At 54.9% G+C, this 24,267-nt stretch overlaps 3 protein-coding genes across 11 annotated transcripts; 2 read left to right on the forward strand and 1 right to left on the reverse strand.

The window, feature by feature from the left end:
- Positions 1–288: 288 nt before the first annotated feature.
- Positions 289–3,107, reverse strand: SLC52A2 (solute carrier family 52 member 2). Of its 8 annotated transcripts, XM_082601660.1 has the most exons (6): positions 2,988–3,107; positions 2,114–2,358; positions 1,879–2,003; positions 1,136–1,497; positions 926–1,049; positions 470–818 (listed from the first exon to the last, which is right to left on the reverse strand). In XM_082601660.1, the coding sequence occupies exons 2-6, from the start codon at positions 2,241–2,243 to the stop codon at positions 606–608; spliced, it is 954 nt and encodes a 317-aa protein (XP_082457786.1). In that variant the 5' UTR covers positions 2,244–2,358; positions 2,988–3,107; the 3' UTR covers positions 470–605. The 8 variants fall into 8 exon arrangements, with proteins under 8 accessions (XP_082457785.1, XP_082457786.1, XP_082457787.1 ...); XM_082601659.1 differs by lacking the exon at positions 1,879–2,003 and having other exon boundaries at positions 289–818; XM_082601661.1 differs by lacking the exon at positions 1,879–2,003 and having other exon boundaries at positions 1,136–1,520.
- On the forward strand, positions 3,102–6,250 carry FBXL6 (F-box and leucine rich repeat protein 6). 2 transcript variants are annotated; one of them, XM_082601652.1, is made up of 9 exons: positions 3,102–3,607; positions 3,883–4,041; positions 4,206–4,269; positions 4,572–4,703; positions 4,779–4,886; positions 4,972–5,085; positions 5,154–5,385; positions 5,474–5,720; positions 6,014–6,250. In XM_082601652.1, the coding sequence occupies exons 1-9, from the start codon at positions 3,201–3,203 to the stop codon at positions 6,162–6,164; spliced, it is 1,614 nt and encodes a 537-aa protein (XP_082457778.1). In that variant the 5' UTR covers positions 3,102–3,200; the 3' UTR covers positions 6,165–6,250. The 2 variants fall into 2 exon arrangements, with proteins under 2 accessions (XP_082457778.1, XP_082457779.1); XM_082601653.1 differs by having other exon boundaries at positions 4,572–4,700.
- A 387-nt stretch (positions 6,251–6,637) lies between these two features.
- Positions 6,638–8,647, forward strand: TMEM249 (transmembrane protein 249; the record flags this gene model as incomplete). Its single annotated transcript, XM_082600918.1, has 5 exons — positions 6,638–7,148; positions 7,402–7,496; positions 7,609–7,804; positions 8,002–8,087; positions 8,351–8,647. 5 exons carry the CDS (start codon positions 6,638–6,640, stop codon positions 8,537–8,539), a joined length of 1,077 nt encoding a protein of 358 aa, XP_082457044.1. The 3' UTR covers positions 8,540–8,647.
- Between the last annotated feature and the right edge of the window lie 15,620 nt (positions 8,648–24,267).

A 24,267-nucleotide genomic window follows, 5' to 3' on the forward strand; every position in this document is an offset into this window, starting at 1 on the left:
AAGTGTGCCACACCCAGGCCACAAAGGCAGCGACTACGAGGCAGCCCATGCGGCCTGACCTTCGTGCCTGGCTGGCTCGGCCCACCACACAGCCTCTGACTGCCATAGCATGGCCTGTGTGGGTCCTTGGCCTACACTCCAGGCCCTGGGGGCTGGCCTTCACCCTCCCTCTGGGCAGTTCTGTATGTGCATCTGTGTTTAGGAGGAGGTTCCATGACCCCCAGGATCTATGAGTGCCCCAGTGAGTGGGACAGGCCCCTGTTGAACAGGTCAGGCTACTGCTCTAGCTCAAGAGAGGTGTATCTACACGGCAAGAGTTGTTCCTAGGGTTAGCTCTAACTCATGAAATAAACACGCTTTATTGTACAAATCACACACAGGTCCTGGGCCTGGGCCAAATCCACATCCCCAGCCGGGCCCTGGCTCCGAGCCTGTTCTGTGGTCCCAACCCTGGCCTGCAGTGCCAGGTTCTCCTGTGGAGTACGCAGGCATCCGTGAGCAGGCTGCTTGTAGGGTGGGCCTCCCTGGGCTGTAGGCACGCAGGCACTGTGGCAACCCCAACCTGAAGACAAGTGGAGTGGAGCGGAGTCCCCACCTGCTCAGGCTTAGGGGCCACAGGGGTCCACACAGTCCTGCCCGCTGCGGAACACGTGGTAGATGCTGGTGGGAGGGAACATGGCCACGGCGCCGAGCAGAGAGCCCACCTGGATGGCCACGCCAGCTGCCAGCAACGACTGCTGGCCCCCCCCATGCAGCAGGGAGCTGGAAGCCACCTTCACGTATGAGAACACGCCGAGACACAGAACCCACGACACCACCTGGGAAGGTGGACACAGTAGCAGGCTGAGCGTGAGATGCCCCCGCTCTACAGTGAACCCCCTCCCTACTGCCCCCCTCTTTGCTTCACTGTCCCCAACATACTTACCACAAGGACCACCCCTGCAGAGGTGCCCACCAGAGGTGGGCAGGGGCTCAGGATTGCCAGCGCCATCAGGTAGGCCCCAAAGAGCATGCCCAGCAGGGAGAGACTGCCCAGCCCTGCCAGGGACCTGCCAGGGGTGAGCAAAAACTCAGGGCTCAGGCTCAGGCTCTCATCCCTAAGTCCCACCCTGAGTGGCCTGGGCTGCCCACATACCTGCATAGAACACCCATGGCCAGGAAGCAGGCGAGGGGGTTGGCGGCACTGCCCAGCACCACGGCCAAGTGGTAGGCTGGGCGCCCATAGGGCAAGCAGGAATAGCTCTGCACAGCAGGCAACACACCATTGGTCAGAGCGTTGGTGACGGCCAGCAGGCCCAGCAGGCAGACACCACGGGTGGAGAGCAGCCGATGGGCCGCAGGTTCTGGGCTGCGGGTGGTGCCTGCCGCCTTGCTGGGAGACTCCTGCAGGGGTGAGGCCTCTTCCTCTTCCTCCACTCCTGGGGCTCCCACCTGCAGGCCAGGCCCTGGGCCTCCTGCGGGTACAGGCGGTGGTGACGGCAACAGCACCAGGAGACCCTGAAAGGCGGCAGCTGAAACGACTAATAGGGCGGACAAGACCCCAAAAAAAGTGCTGGCAGGAAAACGCTCTGGGAAGTCAATGGGGGGCCCAGGAGTGCCATTGGTGGGGGTTGGTGGGCACTCGAGGCGACCCACACCCTGCACTAGGGCCAGCACACAGGGCAGCAGGGCACTGAGGCCCTGACCCAGGAAGAAGGACCGCAAGAAGGAAGGTGGCAAGCGGCTCAGGAAGGGCAGGAAAGTGACATTCGAAGCACAACAGGCCAGCGCCAGCACGAAGGAGAGAGCCAGGAAGGCCACGGAGTGCTCCTGCCCCGCCACTGTTGCCACATGGGGCCACAGAGGGGCCAGCAGGGCCGTGCCCACCACGCTCAGCACCTGCACCACTTGGATGGGGGCCCTCTCGCCATTGCCCGGGGCCAGCCGCCTCCACAGGGTCACCACCAGCAGACCCAGGTTCCCCAGCGCCACAAGCACAGAGAGGTAGGAGGGGAGACTCCAACCTGCAAGGAAAAAAAGGAGGAAGCGTGTCGGGCGGGATGCGCAGGGCCAGAGAGCAGCTGCAAGCCACCTCCCCCGCACGCAGCCTCGCCCCCTGCCCCCATGAACTCACCCTCGGGGAGGTCTTTCACCACAACAGGCAGCTCTACCCAGATCCCGTTGATAGCAGCCCATGAGCCCATGCCAAAGAGGGCTACCAGAACGTGGGTCAGCACCAGACGGCCCAGCGGGGGTGCCGCCATTTAGCCCAAGGCTGGAGCCTTCAGGACAGGGCAGAGGTCACAACCAGCTCTTCTTTCCCCACCTAGGTCCAAAAAAGACGCTTCGGCTCCTCCGGGAACTGAAGGCTTCGTCTACCTTGAAAGAAAGAAACATGTGTGCAGAATCACAAGGGAGAGACACAGAACCATCGTCAGGAGAGGACCAGACGGCCAAGGCCAGGGAAACTGGGGGGATGCCGGGGGTGGGGGATGGGGAGAAGAAGGGACCAAGCACACCGGCAGCCTGTGCCGGGGTCACGACACAGCAAAGGCCGGCAGGCAGGGAAGCAAGAAGGCGCCGAAGCCCAGGAGAGGATGATGAAAGAGGGAGATGATCTTCGGGTGTGAACTACCGAGGCCGCCAGAGTACTCCCCCCCCCCCCCCCCACGGATACGGGACAAGGACTCCGGGACAGGTCCACCTCTCGGGCGCCAAGCACACCTCTGCGGCTTCTGCGAGACCCGAAGACAGCCGGAGCCAAGTCGGGGCTGGGGGTGTGGCCGCGGCGGGCACCGCCCCTCGCTGCGTCAGCGGGGCGGCGGAGAGCCGACCGGTACGCTGGGGTGCCTGCGCCTCCCGGTCCTGAACACGCGCGCTCCCTGACCTGGCGACCGGCCGTCCCGCCCCACTTCGAGGGCGCCGCCTCCGGCCCAGGGTCGAGGCCCCAGCCCAGAACCGGTGGGGCCGCAAAACGCAGCCGAGCGGGAGCGAGGACTCCAACTCACCCGCCGGGACTCGGAGAAACCACCCGCCGGCGCGCCCCAGCGCCTGATATACCGCTCCGGAAATCGGGTGGGGAGTCCAGGGGCGGGAGGGCCTGCCCGGGGCCCTGACCCCGCCCCCCGAGGCAAGCCGCGCCCCCGCCGGCCCCACCCCTTCCGCCGCAGGAGCCGCCTCTTCCGCTCCCCCGGGCGGAACTCGGAAGGCAGCGAGTGGCTATGGCTCCGGGTGCGGCCCGGCGGGCCCGGCAAAGGGTCCGGATCTTGCCGCTGGCCGGGGCGCGGAGCCGCTCGGCGGAGGACTGGTGGTGGGATCGGCTGGCGCCGAGCGGCTCCGGTTACCACCTGCTGCAGTCGGACAGCATGCTGCTCGTGTTGCCAGGCCCGGGGCCCGCCCGCCCCCGCGCTCAGAGGCGCGCCGCCCGCCGTGCTCAGCTGCTGCGGCTCCACGGGGCCCGCGCCGCTGAGGCCAAGGCCAAGGCCAAGGCCAGGACCGCACCCGCACCCGCACCCGCACCGCACCAGGAGCCCGACCCGGGCTGGGGCGACCGCATTCCCTTGGAAATCCTGCTGCAGATTTTCGGGCTGCTGGTGGCGGCGGATGGGCCTATACCCTTCCTTGGCAGGTACCCCAGGACCATCGCGCACAGCGCCGGGTCTCAGGCTGACCTCTTAGGCACTCAGCGGGTGGCTGAGCGCCCACACACGCGTCCCAGGGAGCGCAGTCTCTCAGGGCGTCCAGTTGGAATCCCAGGGGCCCGACTTTGAACTGAGGGGTCCGCAGCGTTCTGAGAGTTGGCGGGGGGCAGGTCCCTCCTCTTAGAAAACCCCATAGCGACAGCCAGTGAGGGCGAGCATCGACCACAAAAGGCCCGGCCCCTCAGGAGAGATTTTCTCCCAGGGCTGCACGCGTGTGCCGCCGCTGGCACGAGGCCGCCTCCCAGCCAGCGCTCTGGCACACACTCACCCTGTCACCCCCGCTGACTGGCCGCTCCGCCAAGAGTGGGACCAAGACTGAGAAGAAGCTTCTTGCTTCCCTGGAGTGGCTTATGCCCAGTCGGTGAGCAGTTCCATCTTTTTCTTATCCCCTCATTCCCCTTGTGTGTTGTGTGAAAGCCCCAGGCCCCCTCCTGCATCCCTGCACGAAGGTGATGGGTGGGGAGAAGGCTGGCAGAAGGGGCAGTGTGGGAACACTGTGCAGCTCTGTCTTTGCTGTCGGCCCAGGTTCTCACAGCTCCAGAGGCTGACTCTCATCCACTGGAAGTCCCAGGTACACCCTGTGTTGAAGGTGAGAGCTCGAGGCTGCCCTGCACGCCAGCCATGACATTCTGGGGTTACCCACCAGGGAGTGGGTCAGGTACTGTGGGGCCCAACGATGCCCCATGAAGATGCCTGCTCGGTTCTCCTTTCCTGGCGTGTCTTCCAGCAGGGAGGTGTGAGAGGTGGGAGCACCCAGGTAGGCCTGGCACGGCCAGGAAGGAGACCATTGCTGAGGCAGTGAAGTGCGGTGGGCACCAGCCATTGGTCTGTTTCCCTTGTGGACCACAGCCTGCCCTCCCCCAGCCCCAACTGGCCCTCTGTCTTCCACAGCTGGTTAGCGAGTCTTGTCCCCGGCTCACCTTCCTCAAGCTTTCCGATTGCCACGGTGTGACCCCTGACACTCTGACCATGCTAGCCAAAGCCTGCCCCCAGCTCCACAGCCTGGACATACAGCACTCCGTGGTGAGCCCAGGAGTCCCCAGGGGCCCCAAGGAAGCCCGGGCTGAGTTGACCGGTCCCTCTGTGCTGGGTCTCCAGGTGGAGTCCACGGCTGTGGTAAGCTTCTTGGAGGAGGCGGGGCCCCGAATGCGGAAGCTGTGGCTGACCTATGGCTCCCAGACGACAGCTGTCCTGGGTGCGCTGCTGGTAGGTTGGTCACGGGCAGAAGCAGAGCTGGGGGCTGAGCCAGGGCTGCCAGGCCTCCAGCCCCACCTCTCCCCCTCCTCTCCAGGGCGGCTGCTGCCCACGACTCCAGCTCCTGGAGGTGAGCACCGGCCTCAACCACAACAACACTCCCCTCCAGCTGCCTGTCGAGGCCCTGCAGAAAGGCTGCCCCCAGCTGCAGGTACCTGCCGCCCCACCTCTTCCACCTGTCACCCCCCTCCCCATCTGCAGCCTGGGCCTCGCTCCCAGGTGTTGCGGCTGCTGAACCTGATGTGGCTGCCCAAGCCTTCCGGGCGAGCGACGACTCCTGGCCCAGGCTTCCCCAGCCTCGAGGAGCTCTGCCTTGCCAGCTCCACCTGCAACTTTGTGAGCAACGAGGTCCTGGACCGCCTGCTCCACGGTTCCCCTCACCTGCGCTTGCTGGATCTCCGTGGCTGTGCTCGAATCACACCTGCTGGCCTGCATGATCTTCCATGTCAGGGTAAGCACTCCCCGGGTGGTGGCTGGGCAGGTGGGATGTGGGAATTCTTGCCCACCCCACAGCTCATGCCCATTCCTCTCACCTCCAGAGCTGGAGCAGCTTCACCTGGGCCTGTATGGCATGTCAGACCGGCTGACTCTAGCCAAGAAGGGCAGCCTTCTGTTAACTCAGAAGTGGTGCCACACTCTGCAGGAGCTGGACTTGAGTGGCCAGGGCTTCAGTGAGAAGGACCTGGAGCAGGCCTTAGCTTCCTTCTCAGGCACCCCTGGGGGCTCGCACCTGGCACTGTGCTCCCTCAACCTCCGGGGCACCCGGGTCACACCAAGCACAGTCAGGTCAGCATCCCCACCCCCGCCAGTTCCTTGGAGCCAGTATGGCTTGATCCCCTGTCCTGCCTGGCTTGCCAGCTCCAGGGGTCTGAAAAGGGAGCCCATACTGGCCCAGCCCCTGCCTGGGGTTGGCCTTAGGGACACCAAGGGTACTGGGCTTGGGCTTTGATGGCTGTAGGCGGCAGAACCAGCTGCGGTGCAAGGGTAGAGAGGGCTCCTTAGACTAGCTCAGCCATGCTGTGCCTGGGTCTTCTTGGGGCCAGTGGCTCAATCTCCCATGGCCTGCACTGCTCCCACAGCTCTGTGATCAGCAACTGCCCAGGTCTGCTGTACCTCAACCTGGAGTCCTGCCGCTGCCTTCCCCGGGGCCTGAAGCGGGCCTACAGGGGCCCAGAGGAAGTCCAGTGGTGCCTGCAGCAGCTGCTCACCAGTCTCCCCCCTCCCAGCTAGGCAGCTCCAGCCAGCCAGCCCTGCCCTGACCCCTTTCCCATTTTTGAATGTGTGAGCATTTTGTTACAATAAAACATTTTTAGGAACTCATGTGTGGTCTTTGGTATCCCAGTGAGAGGCTAGGGGTTGTCCCTGAGGGAACTACTTGGGGCTAGAACTGGCCCAGAACCTGTGTGTTGTGGCGTTGGGGGCAGCCCCCCAGGGCTCCTGAGTCAGTCTGTGGCTGTGCCTTGCCTGCTCAATCCTGGGCTCAAATCTTGGAGAGAGAGAGAGAGAGAGAGAGAGAGAGAGAGAGTGTGTGTGTGTGTGTGTGCGCGCTTTCCACTCTCAGGGACACTAAGGTGAGATGTCTGTGATTGTATATGAGGCTCGGACCCAGGCAGAGGCGGCAATGGAGAAGGGGAGGCCATGCTCAGCTACGGGGCTCGTTGTGGGGCACCTGCCTACAGATTCCTCTCCAGCTCAGGCCTGGGATGCCCCACTACCCCACCCTTCAGGCCAGGACTGTGAACCAGGCTGTACAGGGGGCCTCCAGTGGGGTGGGGACTAGCGGGGGAAGTGCACGCCCACCGCAGGGCCGGGCCGGGCGACTCCCTGGAGAAGGGATGATCAACAGGACGGCCCCTTCTAGAACCCGCCGCCCAGAGCTTCTAGAACCCAGCGTAGCCCAGCCTAGACCGCCACTTGGTGTCGCTCCCCTGCCTTCGCCTGAGAACTGCTCCTTCCTGGACCGCAACCCTGAAGGCTTTATTCTCCCAGGTATGAGTGTGGCTGTGAGCAGTGGGCAGTGGCAACAGGCGAGCCGCACAGCTGACGGTCTGTACCCGACCCAGGCCCCCAAGGGCCGGGTCAGCGGCCTGCCTACGACCTCCGGCAGCAAGCCCTTCCAGCTTTGGGCCCAAGGGCTCTTCTGCACCGAGCGCAACCTGGCCAAGCGCCTCAAGAACAACAGTTTCTACCCGTTCACGCAGCAGCAGCCCAACGGTGAGGGCGACACTCAGTTGCGACGGGACCAGAACCCGGCGGAGCGGGGACGCGGGGCGGGGACTGGAATCTGAACGGGGCGGGGCCCGGCCGGCTGCGGCCTGCGTGAGCGCTGGAACTGCAGGCTGGACCCTGACAGCGGCCCCGGGCCCTGCGGGCGGCGGGCAGTTCCGGGCCCAAGCCCTGGCACTTCCACCTCGGGCTGCGAGCAGGGGCCCGGTATCCTCACGCGCCCCTGCCGCGCCGCCCCCAGTCTTCGTGCTCGAGTACTACCTGGACACGCTGTGGAAGGGGACGCTGCTCTTCATCGTCTGCTTCCTCCTCGTCAGCTTCGGGCTTGTGAGCGAGGTCTGAGCTGGGCCCGCCCCCCACGGCCTTCCTACCCTGGGGGCCGGACCCCCACTCGGTGCCCCGCCCCCGGGTCCCGCGGCGGCTCAGAAAGTCCCCGCGGCGCCCACAGGTGCAGAAGCAGGAGACTTGGGGCTTCCCTGCCTACGGCGTGGGCGTCGGCCTGTGGCTCATGATCTCGTCGCTACCGCGGCGCCGCCTGGTGCTGAACCACGAGCGCGGCGTGTACCACTTCTCCATCCAGGGCCGCACCGTGTGTCAGGGCCCCATTCACCTGGTCTACGTGCGCATGGCGCTCAGCTCCGATGGTGACGCACGGGGCGGGCCGCGGCCGGGGGTGGGGGGGGATGGCGTGCAGGGGAAGGGGAAGCCACGTGGAATGGGGAGGAGCAGACAACTGGCCCAAGCCCCGCCCCCGGAGCCCCCGCCCCCGGAGCCCCCGCCCCCGGAGCCCCCGCCCCCGGCTCTCCAGAGACCTGGGGCTGAGCGGCTTGCCCCTTGCCAGCCTACGGAAGGTGCTTCTTCCAGCTGGTTCTGTGCGGCCACAAGCTGGAGCCGCTGGTGCTGGTGCAGCTGTCGAAGCGCTACGAGGTGGGTCCCTTCCAGCCGGCCACGGGGTCCCAGACACGCCCCCTTCCCCTCCTTGGTTCAACATGACGCCAGCCACTGTTTAGGGTCTTAAGATAGGGCCAGTGCATACAGCGGGGTCCTGGCCCAGGCCCTCGAGCTGGGAGCCGGCGGAGAGGGCGCCGGGGCTGACGGGCAGGGCTGGAGGTGCGGTCTGGCCAAGGGGAGGGGACTCCTCCGGCGCAGCTCTTGTTCGGGCAAGAGCTGACCGCCACCCGCTCGCACAGCAAATGGAATACCTCGGCCGTCATATTGCCCGGAAGCTCAACATTAACTACTTCGACTGCCTGGCCACGTCGTACCGGCACGTGGTCCGCCACCGGCCGCCGGGGGCCGCCTTCAGCCCAAGCATCCTGCTGCGCAAGACCAGTGCCCAGGACAAGCGGGACCCGAACAGGTCAGCCCGGGACTTGTGATGCTGCCAGCTGGCGCCCACCCGTCCCCCACCCCGGGACTGCATTCTCCCTTCCCCTCCAATCTCCCACCTCCACCTGACCACTGGCCTTCTTCTCAATAAAGCGACCTCCTGCTTCAAGCCTGCTCATTTCCTCCGTGCGGTGGGGGCTGCCGCCCCAGGGCCCTCCTGTGGTGCACACCTCGAAGGGCCTCAGGGAGCCTTTCAGGGAGCAACCCCAGAGTTTGGGTTGGAAGATGGGGGTCACAGTGGGACTGAGGGTGACAAGTAGCCAGGCCTCTAGAACACGTGTGAGACACACTGCCTCTCTTGGTCAGTAGCAGTGAACTGGTCCTTCCAGGCTTCAGAGGTGCTGACCAATGAGCAGAATCCAGGAGTCAGAATCTAATTGGTCCAGTCTGGGTCAGGTGCTGTTCTAGTCCAATCAGCAATGGGATGGGGGCACCGCCGAAGGTCCAGCACTGTGCCTAGGGGTGGATCCTGCACTGGACACTAGTGGAGTTTCCCCTGCGGAGCTCTAGGCCAGAGCTCAAGGCCTGCTGGGGAGTAGACCCAACATATCCCTGGAGCGTGCTCCTGCCTGTCTGCTGGAACCCCAGTCCCATGTTCCCTGTCCAGCGGGTGTTCTTGCCTCCTGGGTGCTGGAAGCTGCTGTGGGAGCAGAGAAGGCACCTGGGTCTCCCCGTCAGCATTTTTCCTTAGGGCCGTGCTCACGACCCAGGTCTTTGTGCATTGTATCAGCTGAGTGTCCCTGGAACCAGAACCAGCTGCATAATTTGCAGGGCCCCATGCAAACTGAAAATGCAGAGGTCCTTGTTAAAAAGTTATTAAGAATTTCCAGATGGCAGCACTAGAACATTAAACCAACTGTACCCGTTAGTGCTGGGGGCTTACCTGCCCACCAGCCAGTAGGCTGAACAGCCAGGTGTGTAGGCATCCAGCCCCACCCACCAGCAGGTTGGCGGTTGGCACCAGACCTGGGATCCCCTGTGCCCCACACAGCCCCACTCACCAGTGAGCCTGCACCCTCTGCGTGAGACAAGGTCTGGCAGCCAACTGGTCCAGGGGCCAGCCCCATCTACCAGTGTGCCCACAGTAGCAGGCCCTGCCACAACAGAAGGGCCCTTGCAGCCCACACAGAGGGCAGCCCTAGAGCATATAGCTCTGGTGACCAGAGGGGAGTGCGCTGCTGGGTCACATAGGACATCTCCAACAGAAGCCACTTTTCCAAGATCAGGAAACATAACTGACCTGCCTAAGACACAGAAATAAAAACAGAGAATTAGGCAAATGAGGCTACAGAGGAATATGTTCCAAATGAAGGAACAAAGGCACTACAGAAAAGGAAATTATAGGCCAATATCCCTGACGAACATAGATTTAAAAAATCCTCAATAATATATTAGCAAACCAAATCCAACAACATATTAAAAGGATCATACACAATGATCAAGTGGGATTTATCCCAGGGATGCAAGGATGGCTTAATATCCACAAATTAATCAATGTGATACACCACATCAACACACTGAAGAATAAAAATCATATGATCATCTCTATAGATGTGGAAAAATCTTTTGACAAAATTCAGCATCCTTTTTTAAAAAATTTATTTTTAATTTATTTATTATTTTTGGCTGCGTTGGGTCTTCATTGCTGCACGTGGGCTTTCTCTAGTTGCAGCAAGCGGGTGCTACTCTTTGTTGCAGTGCGTGGGCTTCTCATTGCAGTGGCTTGTTGTGGAGCACAGTCTCTAGGCACACGGGCTTCAGTAGTTGTGGCTTGCGGGCTCTAGAGTGCAGGCTCAGGAGTTGTGGTGCACGGGCTTAGTTGCTCCACGCATGTGGGATCTTCCCGGACCAGGGCTTGAACCCGTGTCCCCTGCATTGGCAGGCAGATTCTTAACCACTGTGCCACCAGGGAAGTCCTCAACATCCATTTATGATAAAAACTCTCAACAAAATGGGTATAGAGGCAACCTGCTTCAACATTATAAAGGCCATATATGATAAGCCCACAGCTAACATTATACTCAATGGTGAAAAACTGAAAGTGTTTCCTCTAAGATCAGGAACAAGACAAGGATGCCCACTCTCACCAATTCTATTTAACATAGTATTGGAAGTCCTAGCCAGAGCAATCAGAGAAGAAAAATATATAAAAGTAATCCAAATTGGAAAGGAAGAAATAAAACTGTCACTGTTTACAGATGACATGATGCTATACATAAAAAATCCTTAAGACACCACCAAAAAACTATTAGAACTAATAAATGCATTCAGTACAGTTGCAACATCAAAATTAATATACAGAAATCTGTTGCATTTCTATAAACTAACAAAGAACTGTCAGAAAGAGAAAGTAAGAAAACAATCCCATTTACAATTGCATTAAAAAGAATATCTGGGAATAAATCTAATTAAAAAGGTAAAATACCTATGCTCAGAAAACTGTAAGACACTGATGAAAAAAACTGAAGATGAGGGACTTCCCTGGTGGCACAGTGGTTAAGACTCCGGGCTCCCAATGTAGGGGGCCTGGGTTTGATCCCTGGTCAGGGAACTAGATCCCACATGCACGCCACAACTAAGAGTTCATATGCCACAATTAAGGAGCCTGCATGCCACAACGAAGGAACGTGCCTGCTGCAACTAAGAAGCTGGTGAGCCGCAACTAAGGAGCCAGCGAGCTGCAACTAAGGAGCCCACCTGCTGCAGCTAAGACCCAGAGCAACCACATAAATAAATATTAAAAAAAAAAAGAAATTGAAGACAACACTAACAAATAGAAAGATATACTGTGTTCATGGATTGGAAGGATTAATATTGTTAAAATGTTCACACCACCCAAATCAGTTTACAGATTCAATGCAATCCCTATCAAAATACCAGTGGCATTCTTCACATACCCATTCACAAAGTATGTCTAAAATGTGTATGGAAACACAAAAGACCCCAAATAGTCAAAACAATCTTGAGAAAGAGAACAAAGCTGGAGCATTCACACTCCCTGATTTCAAACTATACTACATAGCTCCAGTCATCAAAACAGTATGGTATTGGCACAAAAACAGAAATATAGATTAATGGAACAGGATAGAGAGCCCAGAAATAAATCCATGTGTACAAGGTCAGTTAATCCATGACAAAGGAGGCAAGAATATACAAGGAAGAAAAGACAGTCTCCTCAATATGGTGTTGGGAAAACTGGACAGCTACATGCATAAGAATCAAACTGGATTACTTTCTCACACCATATACAAAAATAAACTAAAATGGATTAAAGACTTACATGTAAGACCTGAAACCATAAATCTCCTAGAAGAAAACATTGGCAGTACCCTCTTTGTCATCAGTCTTAGCAATTTTTTTTTGATACGTCTCCTCAGGCAAGAGAAACAAATGCAAAAATAAACAAATAGGACTACATCAACCTAAAAAGCTTTTGCACATCCAACAAAATGAATAGGCCACCTACTGAATGGGAAAATATATTTGCAAATGATATATCTGAGAAAGGGTTAATATCCAAAATATACAATGAACTCATACAACACAATATCAAAAACAAACAACTCGATTCAAAAATGGGCAGAGGACCTGAATATAGATTTTTCTAAAGAAGACATACAGATGGCTAACAGGCACAGGAAAAGATGCTCAACATCACTAATTATTAGAGAAATGCAAATCGAAACCACAGTAAGGTACCACCTCACACTGGTCAGGATGGCCTTCGTTAAAAAGTCTACAAGGGCTTCCCTGGTGGTGCAGTGATTAAGAATCCTCCTGCCGGGCTCCCCTGGTGGCGCAGTGGTTGAGAGTCCGCCTGCCAATGCAGGGGACACGGGTTCGTGCCCCGGTCGGGGAGGATCCCACATGCCGTGGAGCAGCTGGGCCCATGAGCCATGGCCACTGAGCCTGTGTGTCCGGAGCCTGTGCTTCGCAGCGGGAGAGGCCACAGCGGTGAGAGGCCCACGTACCGTGAAAAAAAAAAAAAGAATCCTCCTGCCAATGCAGGGGACACGGGTTCGAGCCCTGGTCCAGGAAGATCCCACATGCCGCGGAGCAACTAAGCCCGTGCACCACTACTACTGAGCCTGTGCTCTAGAGCCCGCGAGCCACAACTACTGAGCCGTATGCCTAGAGCCTGTGCTCCGCAACAAGAGAAGCCACTGCAACAAGAAGCCCACGCACCACAACAAAGAATAGCCCCTGCTCGCTGCCACTAGAGAAAGCCTGCGCACAGCAATAAAGACCCAACACTTTTTTTAACTAAAAAAAAACTTTAGTTAATAAAAGGAGGGGGTGAGAATTCCCTGGTGGCCTAGTGGTTAGGATTCCAGGCTTTCACTGTTGTGGCCCAGGTTCAATTCCTGATTGGGGAACTGAGATCCTGAAAGCCACACAGCTGGGAAAAAAAAAAAAAAAAGGAAGGGGTGAAAGGTGTGTAGCAATTATGGTCAAGAGAAATTCCGAAATGCAGATGAGCATATGTTGGAGGAGGAAATCCTCCTCAGTTGGTGTCCATTTGTGGTCTGGTAGTAGTTTCCCAGTTGTTCTCAGAGGGCCTTTTTTAAAAAAGATTATTTATTTATTTTATTTATTTTTGACTGCGTCGGGTCTTAGTTGCGGCATGCAGGATCTTTGGTTGCAGCGTGCAGGCTCTTTGTTGTGGTGCATGTCTTCTTTCTAGTTGTGGCATGTGGGTTTTCTCTTCTCTAGTTGTGGCACGCAGGCTCCAGGGCATGTGGACTCTCTAGCTGTGGCACACGGGCTTAGTTGTCCCATGGCATATGGGATCTTAGTTCCCTGACTAGGGGTCGAACCTGCATCCCCTTCATTGTAAGGCAGATTCTTTACCACTGGTCCATCAGGGAAGTCCCCCTCTCAGAGGCTCTTGACTCCACCCTTTAGCTTCTTGGCTCTCTCCTGAGTCATCCTTCCTTTTCTATAGGAAAGGCTCACGCTCTTGACCTACTTTCTGTCTATAGAAATTTTGAAGCCCGAGGTCTTTTCATTTTGAATGATCTCTATCTCTTTTAGTCCAAGCTAGTATGACTCCTTTAAAAACCATGTAGGTTTTCTATGTATCAAATTATAACCCACTCAATTAAACAAGATTCACACCTAGAGATCTGTTCAAGGAAGAGCCCACTCTAATTCAGCTGCAAGTCAGGGTACTGTCTAAAATGCGTTTCAGATTCTTAGAAGCTCTTCTGTCTAACTGGGAGGGTTTACAAAACACTGCCTTATGTCTTTTAGCGGCCTGAATGTGAAGTCTTACAGCCACACCCTTGACTTAATCTTCACACTGAGAACACATTTCACTGGTGGTGCTCTGGATTTGATCTTGGCCCAGAGGCCATTTCTTAATCTGAGAACCTTTTGCAAGCCAGAAACACTAGGAATGAAAAATACCTTGCTTTCCAACCCAGCAAGTTCTAGGTTGGAAATATTTTCTCTAAATTCTTCTTGAAAGTACTCCCTGGTACTCTGTCCTGCGAATTCTGGCCACCCCAGCCTTCCCAGACACCCAGCTCCGTCTCTGAACTTGGGGAGTCTGCCCGGGTGGCCCACCTGTGCCACAGCCTGGACACACTCTCTAGGCAGTGACCTGGGGTGATCATAGGGCTCACCTTGTTTGTCACCTCCCAGGGGTCACTGTCCTTCATTGCTGATGCCCTACGTCTTGAGATCCATTGCTTCATCTATTTTGCCTAGTTTTTTTTTTTTTTTTTTGAATGGGAACCTGTTTGTGTCCCTCCTCCCTTTTGTTATTTTTAAAAATTAATTAATTAATTTATGGCTGTGTTGGGTCTTTGTTGCTGCACACGCTTTCTCTAGTTGTGGCGAGTGGGGGCTACTCTTTTTTGTGGTGAGCAGGCTTCTCATTGCGGTGGCTTCTCTTGTTGTGGAGCACAGGCTCTAGGCGCGCAAGCTTCAGTAGTTGTGGCTCGCGGGCTTAGTTGCTCCGCGGCATGTGGGATCTTCCCGGACCAGGGCTCGAACCCGTGTCCCCTGCATTGGCAGGCGGACTCTCAACCACTGCGCCACCAGGGAGGCCCTATTTTGCCTCGTTTTTTTAGCTGCTTCAGGCAGGATGGTAAATTTGGTTCCTGTAACTGCACTCTGTGCTGGAAGTGGACACTCGTCCAAGTTTCTCTGGAGCTCAGCTACTCTGATGCTTAAGTCAAGGCCTGACCCTCGGCACTCTCTGCACTTTGGCTGCAGAGCTGGGAGCTGCCACTAAGGGGCTGGGCTTTCCGGGGCTAGGCGAGGCTCTCAGCCTGTCATCACCCTTCCATCGGAGCTTCACCAGAGCTGAGTCACGGCCGTCCCGCCCACGGCCTCTATCGCGACTGTGGCTCCTGCACAGTTGAAACACCAGGCCCTCCAGCCGCCGGTGCGCCCCTTCCTGCTGTGTGAGCCCTGCTCACTACGTGAAAGTTTTAACCGCTGGACCTTGGCCTTGTGCCCCGGCCTGTCCGTGCCCCACCTGCAGCCGTGGCGGGTCCTCACTGCCAGCCAGGCAGTGAGCGAGTCTGCCTCAGTCCAGGCCTTCTTGGACCACTCCTGACTTCAACTCCCTGCCCGGGCTCTCCAAGAGGGAGACACTGAGGCAGAGTGTGCAGGATGTGCCGCTGTGATCAACCCCATGGAGGGAAGAGAGGAAGCAGGAGGGCCAAGGACAGCCCAGTGCTGCTGCGAGGGCTCTGGAGTCAGAACAGCTTGCTAGAGGTGCCCGCATCAGGCTGAGATGCCAGGCCTTTGGCTCCTGCATCGACCAGCCGTTGGATGCCAGCCACCACGAGAAGGCTGGGACATGGGGCCAGGGGCAACCCCTGGAGCCTCTGACAGCTGAAGTTGTCCCTTGCAGACCAGCGTCCCTCCTGGGAAGATGATCAGGGCAACGTGTCACGTGTGCACCACAGAGAAAAGTCCTAGGAGTGGCCATGGGACTGGAAGTAGGCCAGCTCGTGTTCAGAAGAATGACCCGCTGCCCCTGCTGAGGAAGTGTGGTCCTCGGGGGCCAGGTTCCTGGGAGAGTGAGGAGGTGGACGGGCCGCAGAGACGATGCAGTGAGCACGGCCATCTCTCTGGGGCAGAGCTGGGGTAGGGGGGCTGCGGAGGCAGCCATGGGGGCGCGATGTTCCAGAGCAAAGGCTGAATGAAAGTGGCAACCCCATGGAGAGGTCAGGAAAGTGAGGGTACGGGGGTCCACACTGTGTCAGGAAGTGCGGGGCTGCCAGGCTACCACATGCCAAGCTTCTGCGGAGCGTAGGAGGGATGGCGGTCCACCACCTGCTGCCAGAGCCTACCCGTTGGTGGCCCAGGCAGCCCCGCCCTGCAGTCCCTCTGGTTGCCTTCTCCCCCCTTCCTCCTCCTCCCCAGAGCTCACTCTCTTGCCCGTCCCCCTACCGTGTCTCCTTTAAAACTCCCCAAAGAACAGTCCTGTGGGGGACACTAGTGGCCTGTGTCTGGATAGGGCAGATGCCTGTGTTGACACGGGAACACGGAGGTGTCTGAAGCGTATGGGAGTTCCAGCTCAGGCTCAGGCTGAATGAGACCAAGGCTGTGAGCAAGTCGGGCAGTTGGATCCCTTGGACTGAGGAGGGATCTGGGCCACTCTGGGGCAGCTGGCCTCTCAGATAGCCAGCTGGAGACCCTGGACACAGGAGGCTAAGGGGACACCCTGCCCCAAACAGGAAGGGGGCAGGGCCCAGTCATACCTCCGGTGCCCCTGGGTAGGGCTGGACGGACTCAGAGCAGGAGGCTGGGGCTCCATCACACGACAGCCAGGCCGCCTGCTCTCCTGTCTTTGTTTAGCTCCTAAGAGAAGAGTGGCGCTTTGCGATGGGGGGAGGGCAAAAAGGAAACCAGTCTGGCCATGAACTGGTGGTGGTGGTGACAGTCACATGGTCTGACTCTCTACACTTTTGTGCATGTCTGATATTTTCTATAATAAAATGTAACACACACACACACCCCCCCGAAAACCCTGAATTTACATTTTCATTGTTTAATTTGCACGACTTTTCTGGCGAGGCCTCGTTTCTTGTGTAGTAAATCTCCTGTTAACCCCTTGGGAGTATCAGCATTTCTGTTCTGCACAAGTTCACCTGATACTACTTGTTCCTACTGTCAGAAGAGTACCCATTGCTATATTTACTGCACTCGTTTTCTACTACCTTGATGTTCACCCTTTGTTTTTCCTGGTCTTTTTCAGGTAGCCGGTTTCAGTTGCCTCGGGGTCTGGCCTCCCTGCTGTGGCTCTGACCTCCCGCCCCAGCAGGTCTGCCTCAAGCCCTTGTTCCCATGAGCCCCTCCCAGCACACATCACTTGTTTAGGAGTAAAGCCCCTGAGTCCTGACACCCTCCCCCGGGGCCAGGCTCCAGCAGCACCCCCCGCGCCCTCAGCCCCATCACTCAGCCTTTGCTCTCCCCCTGGACCGCGGCCCCTCCACCCTGCTCCCTTCCCGCCAGCCTTCTCCGGGGCTGCTTTCTCTCTCCCCGCCTCGCCCCCAGGCCTGGAAGTGCCACGACCCCTCTTCCTGCTGCAGCCCGCAGCCCCTTCCCCCTTCTCCACCCACGAGTCCTGGCTGACTCGGCCATCGGCCATCGGCCGCACCCACCGCCCACCGCCCACCACCCACCCCAGCCCTTGCCGCATCAGGCCTGAATTCCTGGTCGTCTCCATATTCCCGTGGACCACCCTTCAACTCCCTGCCCCTCGGTGTTGACCTCTTCTTCCTGCCAGTGACCTCATCCTCTGCCTCAATGACACCCTGGACCCTGTCACCTCCAGTAACCCCCAACCCCGCCCCGGCATCTCAGTTCAACACCCGGTTCCCTGCCCATCACCTCTCCCAGATCACTGCTGACTCCAGCACCCCAGAGCCCCAGGATGATGTGTCGTCACCCTCTCCTCATCTGGTTTAGATTCCACAATCACTGCCACCCCTCCCTTGCACGCCCCTTGATTCACATGCCTCTCTCACTAGCTCACCTGGATAAACTCAACCCCTCTGCTTACCCTCACTGGCCTCCCTGCTGTTCCTGAAAGACACAGAATCCCATCCCCTTTGGAATAGAGGCCAAAGCCCATAACCACCTCACAGGCTTAGTCTCTGCCCCCTTCCTCTCCTTCTTCAACTCGTTACTGCTCTCCCTCACGCACCTGCCCTTCTCTGGCCTAGGGTTTCTGCCCACACTCCTCCCACTGTGGCCTCAGGACCGTTGCACGGGTTGTTTCCCCCAGTACTATTCAGTCTCAGTAGCCCTCCACTGCTTGTCTCCTCCCAGTCTTTCCCCTTCCTGCTCGCATCGTCCAAGCTTTACTGGTTCGCCTCTGTCTCCTGGGCTGGACTGTGGGCTCTAGGGGCGCAGAGACCAGTGTCTGCTGCCCCTGCTTCAGAGCACAGATTCATTTTCAATATAGGTTAGGGGGGTGAAGGCAGAACCGGTTCCAGATACACCCACTGGGGCAGAGAGTAGGGCAGAGGGGGGTGAAAAGGTGACCACGGGCCCATGGGTGGGCACACACAGGGCTCCTGGCTCTGCTGGGGGCACGGTGCTGGGGACACAACACTGGGCGTCCCCGCTTAAAGTCTGGCTCTTCAGTAATATGAGACCTGCCCGGCCTGGAAGTGGCACACACTGAAGCAGAGGAAGGCAGAGGAACATGGAACCAACACCAAATCCTTCCCATTAGACATGGATAAGGGGCTGGGACCAGCTGTTGCAGTGTGAACCTGGGCAGGGTGGGGCTGGTGGACAGAGACCCTGAGGCCAAGAGGCTCCTCGGGGTACGGTCCCTGCATGGGCCTCGAGTGCCACAATGCCCTGCAACCCACTGGGTCCGCTGGAGGCCAAAGTGGACTTGCCTTGGGACCCACTCCCCTCTCCTGCAACAAAGCCCCCTATACCTACCTCAGCTCTCAGTGGGAGAGGCTCATGGTGGCCTCCGGTGCAAGGGGGCTGAAACTTTCCAAAGGGGTTAGTGTAAGGCCAACTGGCCCAAGGCAGGGGAACGCAATCAGATTCACAGGTTGCATCAGACCGAAACTCTCCGGACCACCCAGTTCCAGAAACTGACCTGGAGACATTCCGGACCACTGAGTTCCAGGAACTGACCTGGGGGCTTTCCACCCGGCCCAGCCTTCCCGCCTTTCGAGGGGCGGGACTAGCGGTCCCAAGACTGATGTAACCGACACCAGGTAGTGCCAGGACACCCGAAGAGACCACCAGATAAGGAATACCCTGCGCCCTCCCAGATTCACCACACCCCTTTCCCTTCTTCCGCTATAAAATCTTGCCCAACCCTCGCCCGGGCGCGACTTCTCTGGCCCCTTTCTCTCGGACCAGTGAACCTCGCCCGGGAGCGCCCCCTAATAAAGCTCACTTGAAGCTTTCCTCTGTTTCGTGGTGCCATCTGTTAAGATCCGACCTTACAGTTAGTATCTCCAGCTGTCCTTTCCCAGCCTCTCCTAGCTGGACCCCACCATGGGGCACAGTTGTTAGGGGAAACCCTGACTGAAACCACCCGCCCTGGCCAGGCAAAGACAGTAACAGTTTGCATGAGTTATTTTATGACAGGAGATCCTGGTAAGGAATACGGAACTAACAAGCCACCACCAACTGGAAGAATACAGGAAAGGTTAAAAGGAGAGAGGAGGGGCTTCCCTGGTGGCGCAGTGGTTGAGAGTCCGCCTGCCGATGCAGGGGACACGGGTTCGTGCCCCGGTCCGGGAGGATCCCACATGCCGTGGAGCGGCTGGGCCCGTGAGCCATGGCTGCTGAGCCTGCGCGTCCGGAGCCTGTGCTCCGCAACGGGAGAGGCCACAACAGTGAGAGGCCCGCGTACCGCAAAAAAAAAAAAAGAAAGAGGAGACGCCAGTCCATATGTCCTACCAACCTCCCAGAATCCTCCTCGCCCCCATCTTGGCTGAGCGGTTGCATGTGCCACCAGAAAGTTCCCTGATTCAGAATGATCGGCCAGAAACAACCCAGAAAGTAAGCCCATCACCATAAAACCCGAGACTGCGAGCCACGTGGCAGAGCCGTCCTCCTGGGGTCCCTGACCCCCCTGCTCTCTGCCCGGGCGCCCCTTCCCAATAAAGTCCCTTGCTCTGTCAGCACGTGTGTCTCCTCGGACAGTTCATTTCTGAGTGTTAGACAAGAGTCCGCTCTCGGGCCCTGGGAGGGGGCCCCTTCCTGCAACAAATGGCAACTCTGGTGGGATCCCTTCTTCGCTACGACTGACATCCTGACCACTCGGGGTACTCGGGGACCAGCTCGCCCGCAGATGGACCAGACCCAGCGGTCGCAACTGGGACCCTTTTGTTCCTGGTCTCCTCCTGACGCGGACGACTGGCCAGAGTGCTCCGACCGGGTGAGGAGCAACAGACTTTACTGACCTCTTTCCCCTATCCACTCTCTTTCCTCTTTCAACCCCTCCTATCCTACCTTTTCTTCTTCTGTCCTGGTCCTGGACGCAGGAGTCTGGTTGAAGGGCCTCAGCCTGATCTGAGGGTCGGAGCCGGATCACCTCCGGTGGGCAGAGAACTCGAATTCTGGCTCTGGTGTGGTCTGGTCTCTGGTTTCTGGCAGCGCCAAGTTCCCGTCCTCCCTTCCTGGAAGCCCAGGGAGAAGTCCTGTAATGGTTGGACATCTGCAGGTGGCAGGAGACGTCTGCAAGGCCACTCCTTTTGTCCCCCTCCTTCCCCTCACCTTTCAACCTGGCTTCCTCTCCTCCCTTTGAAATCTTTGAAGACTTGAGATATTTCCATTTACTCTGTTAGTACTCGGATCTGAAGTTCTGTGTCTCCATAGGAGGTTTTCTGAGAGTCTTCAATCTTGTATTTAAGTGAGTGTCTGATTAGGATGGCCGGGCCTGTGTGTGTTTTGGTTTTTTTTTTTTTTTTGCGGCACGCGGGCCTCTCACTGTTGTGGCCTCTCCCGTTGCGGAGCACAGGCTCCGGACGCGCAGGCTCAGCGGCCATGGCTCACGGGCCCAGCTGCTCTGCGGCATGTGGGATCTTCCCGGACCGGGGCACGAACCCGTGTCCCCTGCATCGGCAGGCGGACTCTCAACCACTGTGCCACCAGGGCAGCCCCCTGTGTGTGTTTTATACTTTGTGTTCTGTGCTGTGATTTGTGATGGCCATTCTGCCTTGTGAAATGGGATAACCTTGTGTGGCCACCATATTGTTTAGACTCCAGAGAAAGTTGGTTTAGGTAAAACTCTTGAAAACTGGTTCTAAAACTGGTTCTTTTTGCATATACATTTAGTAAAAGCAAGCTTGATCAAACGTCTTTTCAGAATTCTGAGTCTGAGGGAACACATCCTACTAGGAGAACTTGATTTTCTCTCCCTGTGCTTCGAGACCAGGGCTCTCAGGAACACTTATCTTATCTAGACCATCTCTAAGTCCTGAGATTGAGGGAAAAACGGGCAGAAGCCTTTAAAAATTTTACTTATTCCAACTGTTATTTATAAACTAGTGAATTTTATATTGTGATATCTGATTCATGACTAAGTTTAGAAAATGAAGCTAGATTTCTCATTGTGTCTGGCTGGATATATGTACGTCTCACTGTGTGTCTCTGACTTTGGGTAATATTGCTGAGGTTAATTTGTAACTGAGCTCTATTTAATCGGCTTAAAGAAAAGTAAGCACTTACAAATCAAACAATTCTAAATACAAGAGAAATTAAGCTAATTGAACTGGGAAATATTCAGTATTAAATTAATACCTGGTATTAATGTTTAAGTTTGTTGATCTAATTAATATAGACATGTCTTTAGCGTCACCAACATTAAGTATAATACTTTTATTGTACCTAGGTTTAATAGAAGTTAAATTAGATCTTATTATATGTGTTGCAAATTTGTCAGCAAGGAAAGTAACTCAATGTGAAGAAACTTTTAAGGAAAGAAAATTCAAATGAGATAAGAGCTTTGGATGAACTTTTTAGGAATAAAATAAGATACTGAAACATTAATTACTGAACATTGGCTTTCTTTTACAGAGAAACAAAAAGGTTAGGACTATCAATAGATATGTTTAGTGCCACACTGAGATATTTTCTATAAGAAAGCACATTTTTCAAGAAATTATTGGGATTTATGTTTACCAATCTACAGAGTATTGATATAAAGGATAGTTCATGGTTGCTTAAGGAATATAGGATGTGTGTTTTTAGTAAAGAAGGGATGAGGAATGGAATTACATTTTATTAAGGGAAAAAGAAGTAGGTCTGACTTACAGGTAGCTGTTTCTGGATGGAAAAATAAAGTGATGGATACAGAAAGTGGTAAAAAGCTTTGTGGAAAGTGGACCCCAAGAAAAGAGTTCTGTGCATGGTCAGGATTGACTAAGTTTAAAATAAGTTTAATTGAGTAATTGAATTTTAAATGTAAGTGGGTGCAAAACTTGAATTTGGCTTTTCTCTCTCTTAAGAGGACAAGATTTCTTAAAATGTTGAACTGCGTTTGATAACAGATTTCAAGTTTCTTTACCTTTTAAGTGATCTGTTCTGTATTTGCCTTTGAAATCTTTATTGTTACTTTGGCTAAGTGAATAACTATTGTTTCACAGTGACCTTTCATCCTTCCTGACTGAGTGTTCTAAACCCTTTTAAATTATTTTTGGACAAAACTTCCTAAATCAAATTCTAATGAAGTCCTTTTTTTTACCTCTAGCTAACTTTGGGATGCTTCAAAGGGCCCTTGAAACATCCCAAAGAAAAATATTAAACTAATTAAGTTCATCTGGTATGTTAAGTTACATGGGGAGTATTGTCAAATGAGTAATAAATCTTCTTAGGTTATATTGTATGGTAAATGTTACTAATATAGATATCCTAGACATTATAAGCAGTTCCTAAAATTCTGATATGTCCTGGTAAAATGTTATCAGTCATAAGGCTAGTTATTATCTTAAAGTGTTGTATGTCACAGCAGTAACCAAGTTTCTTTGTCAATTGCATTGTAATCAGATCTAAACGTGCCTTCTTAAGTCTTTTGTCATTATAGACAGTTACCGTTTCACTTGAATGCCTTTGTGAAAGTGCTTCCTCTTCAAGAAGATTTATAGAAAGGACTTTTGGATAAATACAGGTTTCTGACTTTCAGACCATAATGCTGAACTGGGTAAGAAATTGAAGAATTCTAATGAAAAACCTGATGGCTTCATAAAGCTGTTAACAAAAAGGATTAGTTACATAGGACTGAGTGAACTGGTGAATATGGTTATAATTTTTATGGTTTCTATCTGAAAAATTACTGGTTTAAATCTGTGTTTTCCAGGTATACAGAAACCTTCCCCTCAAACTCATTATGACTTACAGAAATTTGGGAAATTATACTTTTGTAAGCAGAATTGAAACATTTCTCTTTTTCTCTCTATCTGCTCCCTCCAGAGATTGGAAACTCTTAGGTTCCCAGTAGCTTTGTCAGATAAATTAGGAAGGCTACCTCACTAGCAGGTACAGAAATCCCAAGGTATTTTGGAGACCTCGAAAAGGGAGGAATTCACCTATATTTGTTAGGCAAAAATCTGTGATAAGCCCTTGGCATGACTTTCCCAGCCCTGAGAGGTCTTTTATTTTTTATTTTTTATTTTTTTTGCTGTACGCGGGCCTCTCACTGTTGTGGCCTCTCCCGTTGCGGAGCACAGGCTCCGGATGCACAGGCTCAGCGGCCATGGCTCACGGGCCCAGCCGCTCCGCGGCATATGGGATCCTCCCAGACCGGGGCACGAACCCGTATCCCCTGCATCGGCAGGCGGACTCTCAACCACTGCGCCACCAGGGAGGCCCGAGAGGTCTTTTAAAAGTCCAGTCTGAGACTCCTTACAAAAATTTCAGCAAGTCTATATGATCAATTACAGTTATATAAGTCATCAGGCCAAGTATTGAGACTAGACTTATTCTGCAAACAAATTAGTCTTAATTTGGTTACATTTGGTAGAAAAGAGGGTAATTTTAGAGGAAAAAGATGTTTCAATGAATGTTAAATCCCACTTTTGTTAATGGAGATCTGTATTTACTAAGACTCACCTCCCAGATAGTTCTTTGCTGTTATGTTATATTAATGTAAAATTTAGTTGAAGGACACTAAGTTTGTTTCTGAAGCATATCTCAGTAATCTATTTTTGGATGAAGATCAGATGCACCACAACCTGCAACCGGGGGATTATGCATACTGGAAAAGATAATTTTAAAAACTATCTCCAACCTGGACAGAAGGACCCTTATCAGGTACTCTTAACTAGCTCATGTGCAGTGAAACTGAAGGGAACTGACTCGGATTAATTTCCACTCATAAAGAGCCCCTGTACTGGACTGGCCTATAGAGAGGACGGCTGACCTCAAACTCACCTTAAGGGGCTTCCCTGGTGGCACAGTGGTTGAGAATCCGCCTGCCAATGCAAGGGACACGGGTTCGAGCCCTGGTGCAGGAAGATCCCACATGCTGCGGAGCAACTAAGCCCGTGAGTCACAACTACTGAGCCCGCGTGTCACAGCTGCTGAAGCCCGTGCGCCTAGAGCCCGTGCTCTGCAACAAAGAGAAGCCACGGAAATGAGAAGTCTGTGCACCGCAACAAAGAGTAGCCCCTGCCCGCCACAATTAGAGAAAGCCCGCAAGCAGCAATGAAGACCCAACACGGTAAAAATAAATAAATTAATTAAAAGAAAAAAAAATTCACCTTAAAACAATGCT

The sequence above is a fragment of the Mesoplodon mirus genome (genome assembly GCF_964341445.2).
Source record: "Mesoplodon mirus genome assembly, chromosome: 16".
In the NCBI taxonomy this organism is placed as follows: domain Eukaryota; kingdom Metazoa; phylum Chordata; class Mammalia; order Artiodactyla; family Ziphiidae; genus Mesoplodon; species Mesoplodon mirus.

What these genes read in the sequence shown, in the direction of transcription:
- SLC52A2 (XM_082601654.1), bottom strand. Translation starts at nt 2,243, where the DNA reads ATGGCGGCACCCCCGCTGGGCCGTCTGGTGCTGACCCACGTTCTGGTA. An exon ending in GCCATGGGTGTTCTATGCAG is followed by an intron (nt 1,050 to 1,135) that starts GTATGTGGGCAG and finishes CACCCCTGGCAG; the next exon opens with GTCCCTGGCAGGGCTGGGCA. An exon ending in CTGCAGGGGTGGTCCTTGTG is followed by an intron (nt 819 to 925) that starts GTAAGTATGTTG and finishes CCACCTTCCCAG; the next exon opens with GTGGTGTCGTGGGTTCTGTG.
- FBXL6 (XM_082601652.1), top strand. Translation starts at nt 3,201, where the DNA reads ATGGCTCCGGGTGCGGCCCGGCGGGCCCGGCAAAGGGTCCGGATCTTG. An exon ending in AAGGCTGCCCCCAGCTGCAG is followed by an intron (nt 5,086 to 5,153) that starts GTACCTGCCGCC and finishes CCTCGCTCCCAG; the next exon opens with GTGTTGCGGCTGCTGAACCT. An exon ending in GCATGATCTTCCATGTCAGG is followed by an intron (nt 5,386 to 5,473) that starts GTAAGCACTCCC and finishes TCTCACCTCCAG; the next exon opens with AGCTGGAGCAGCTTCACCTG.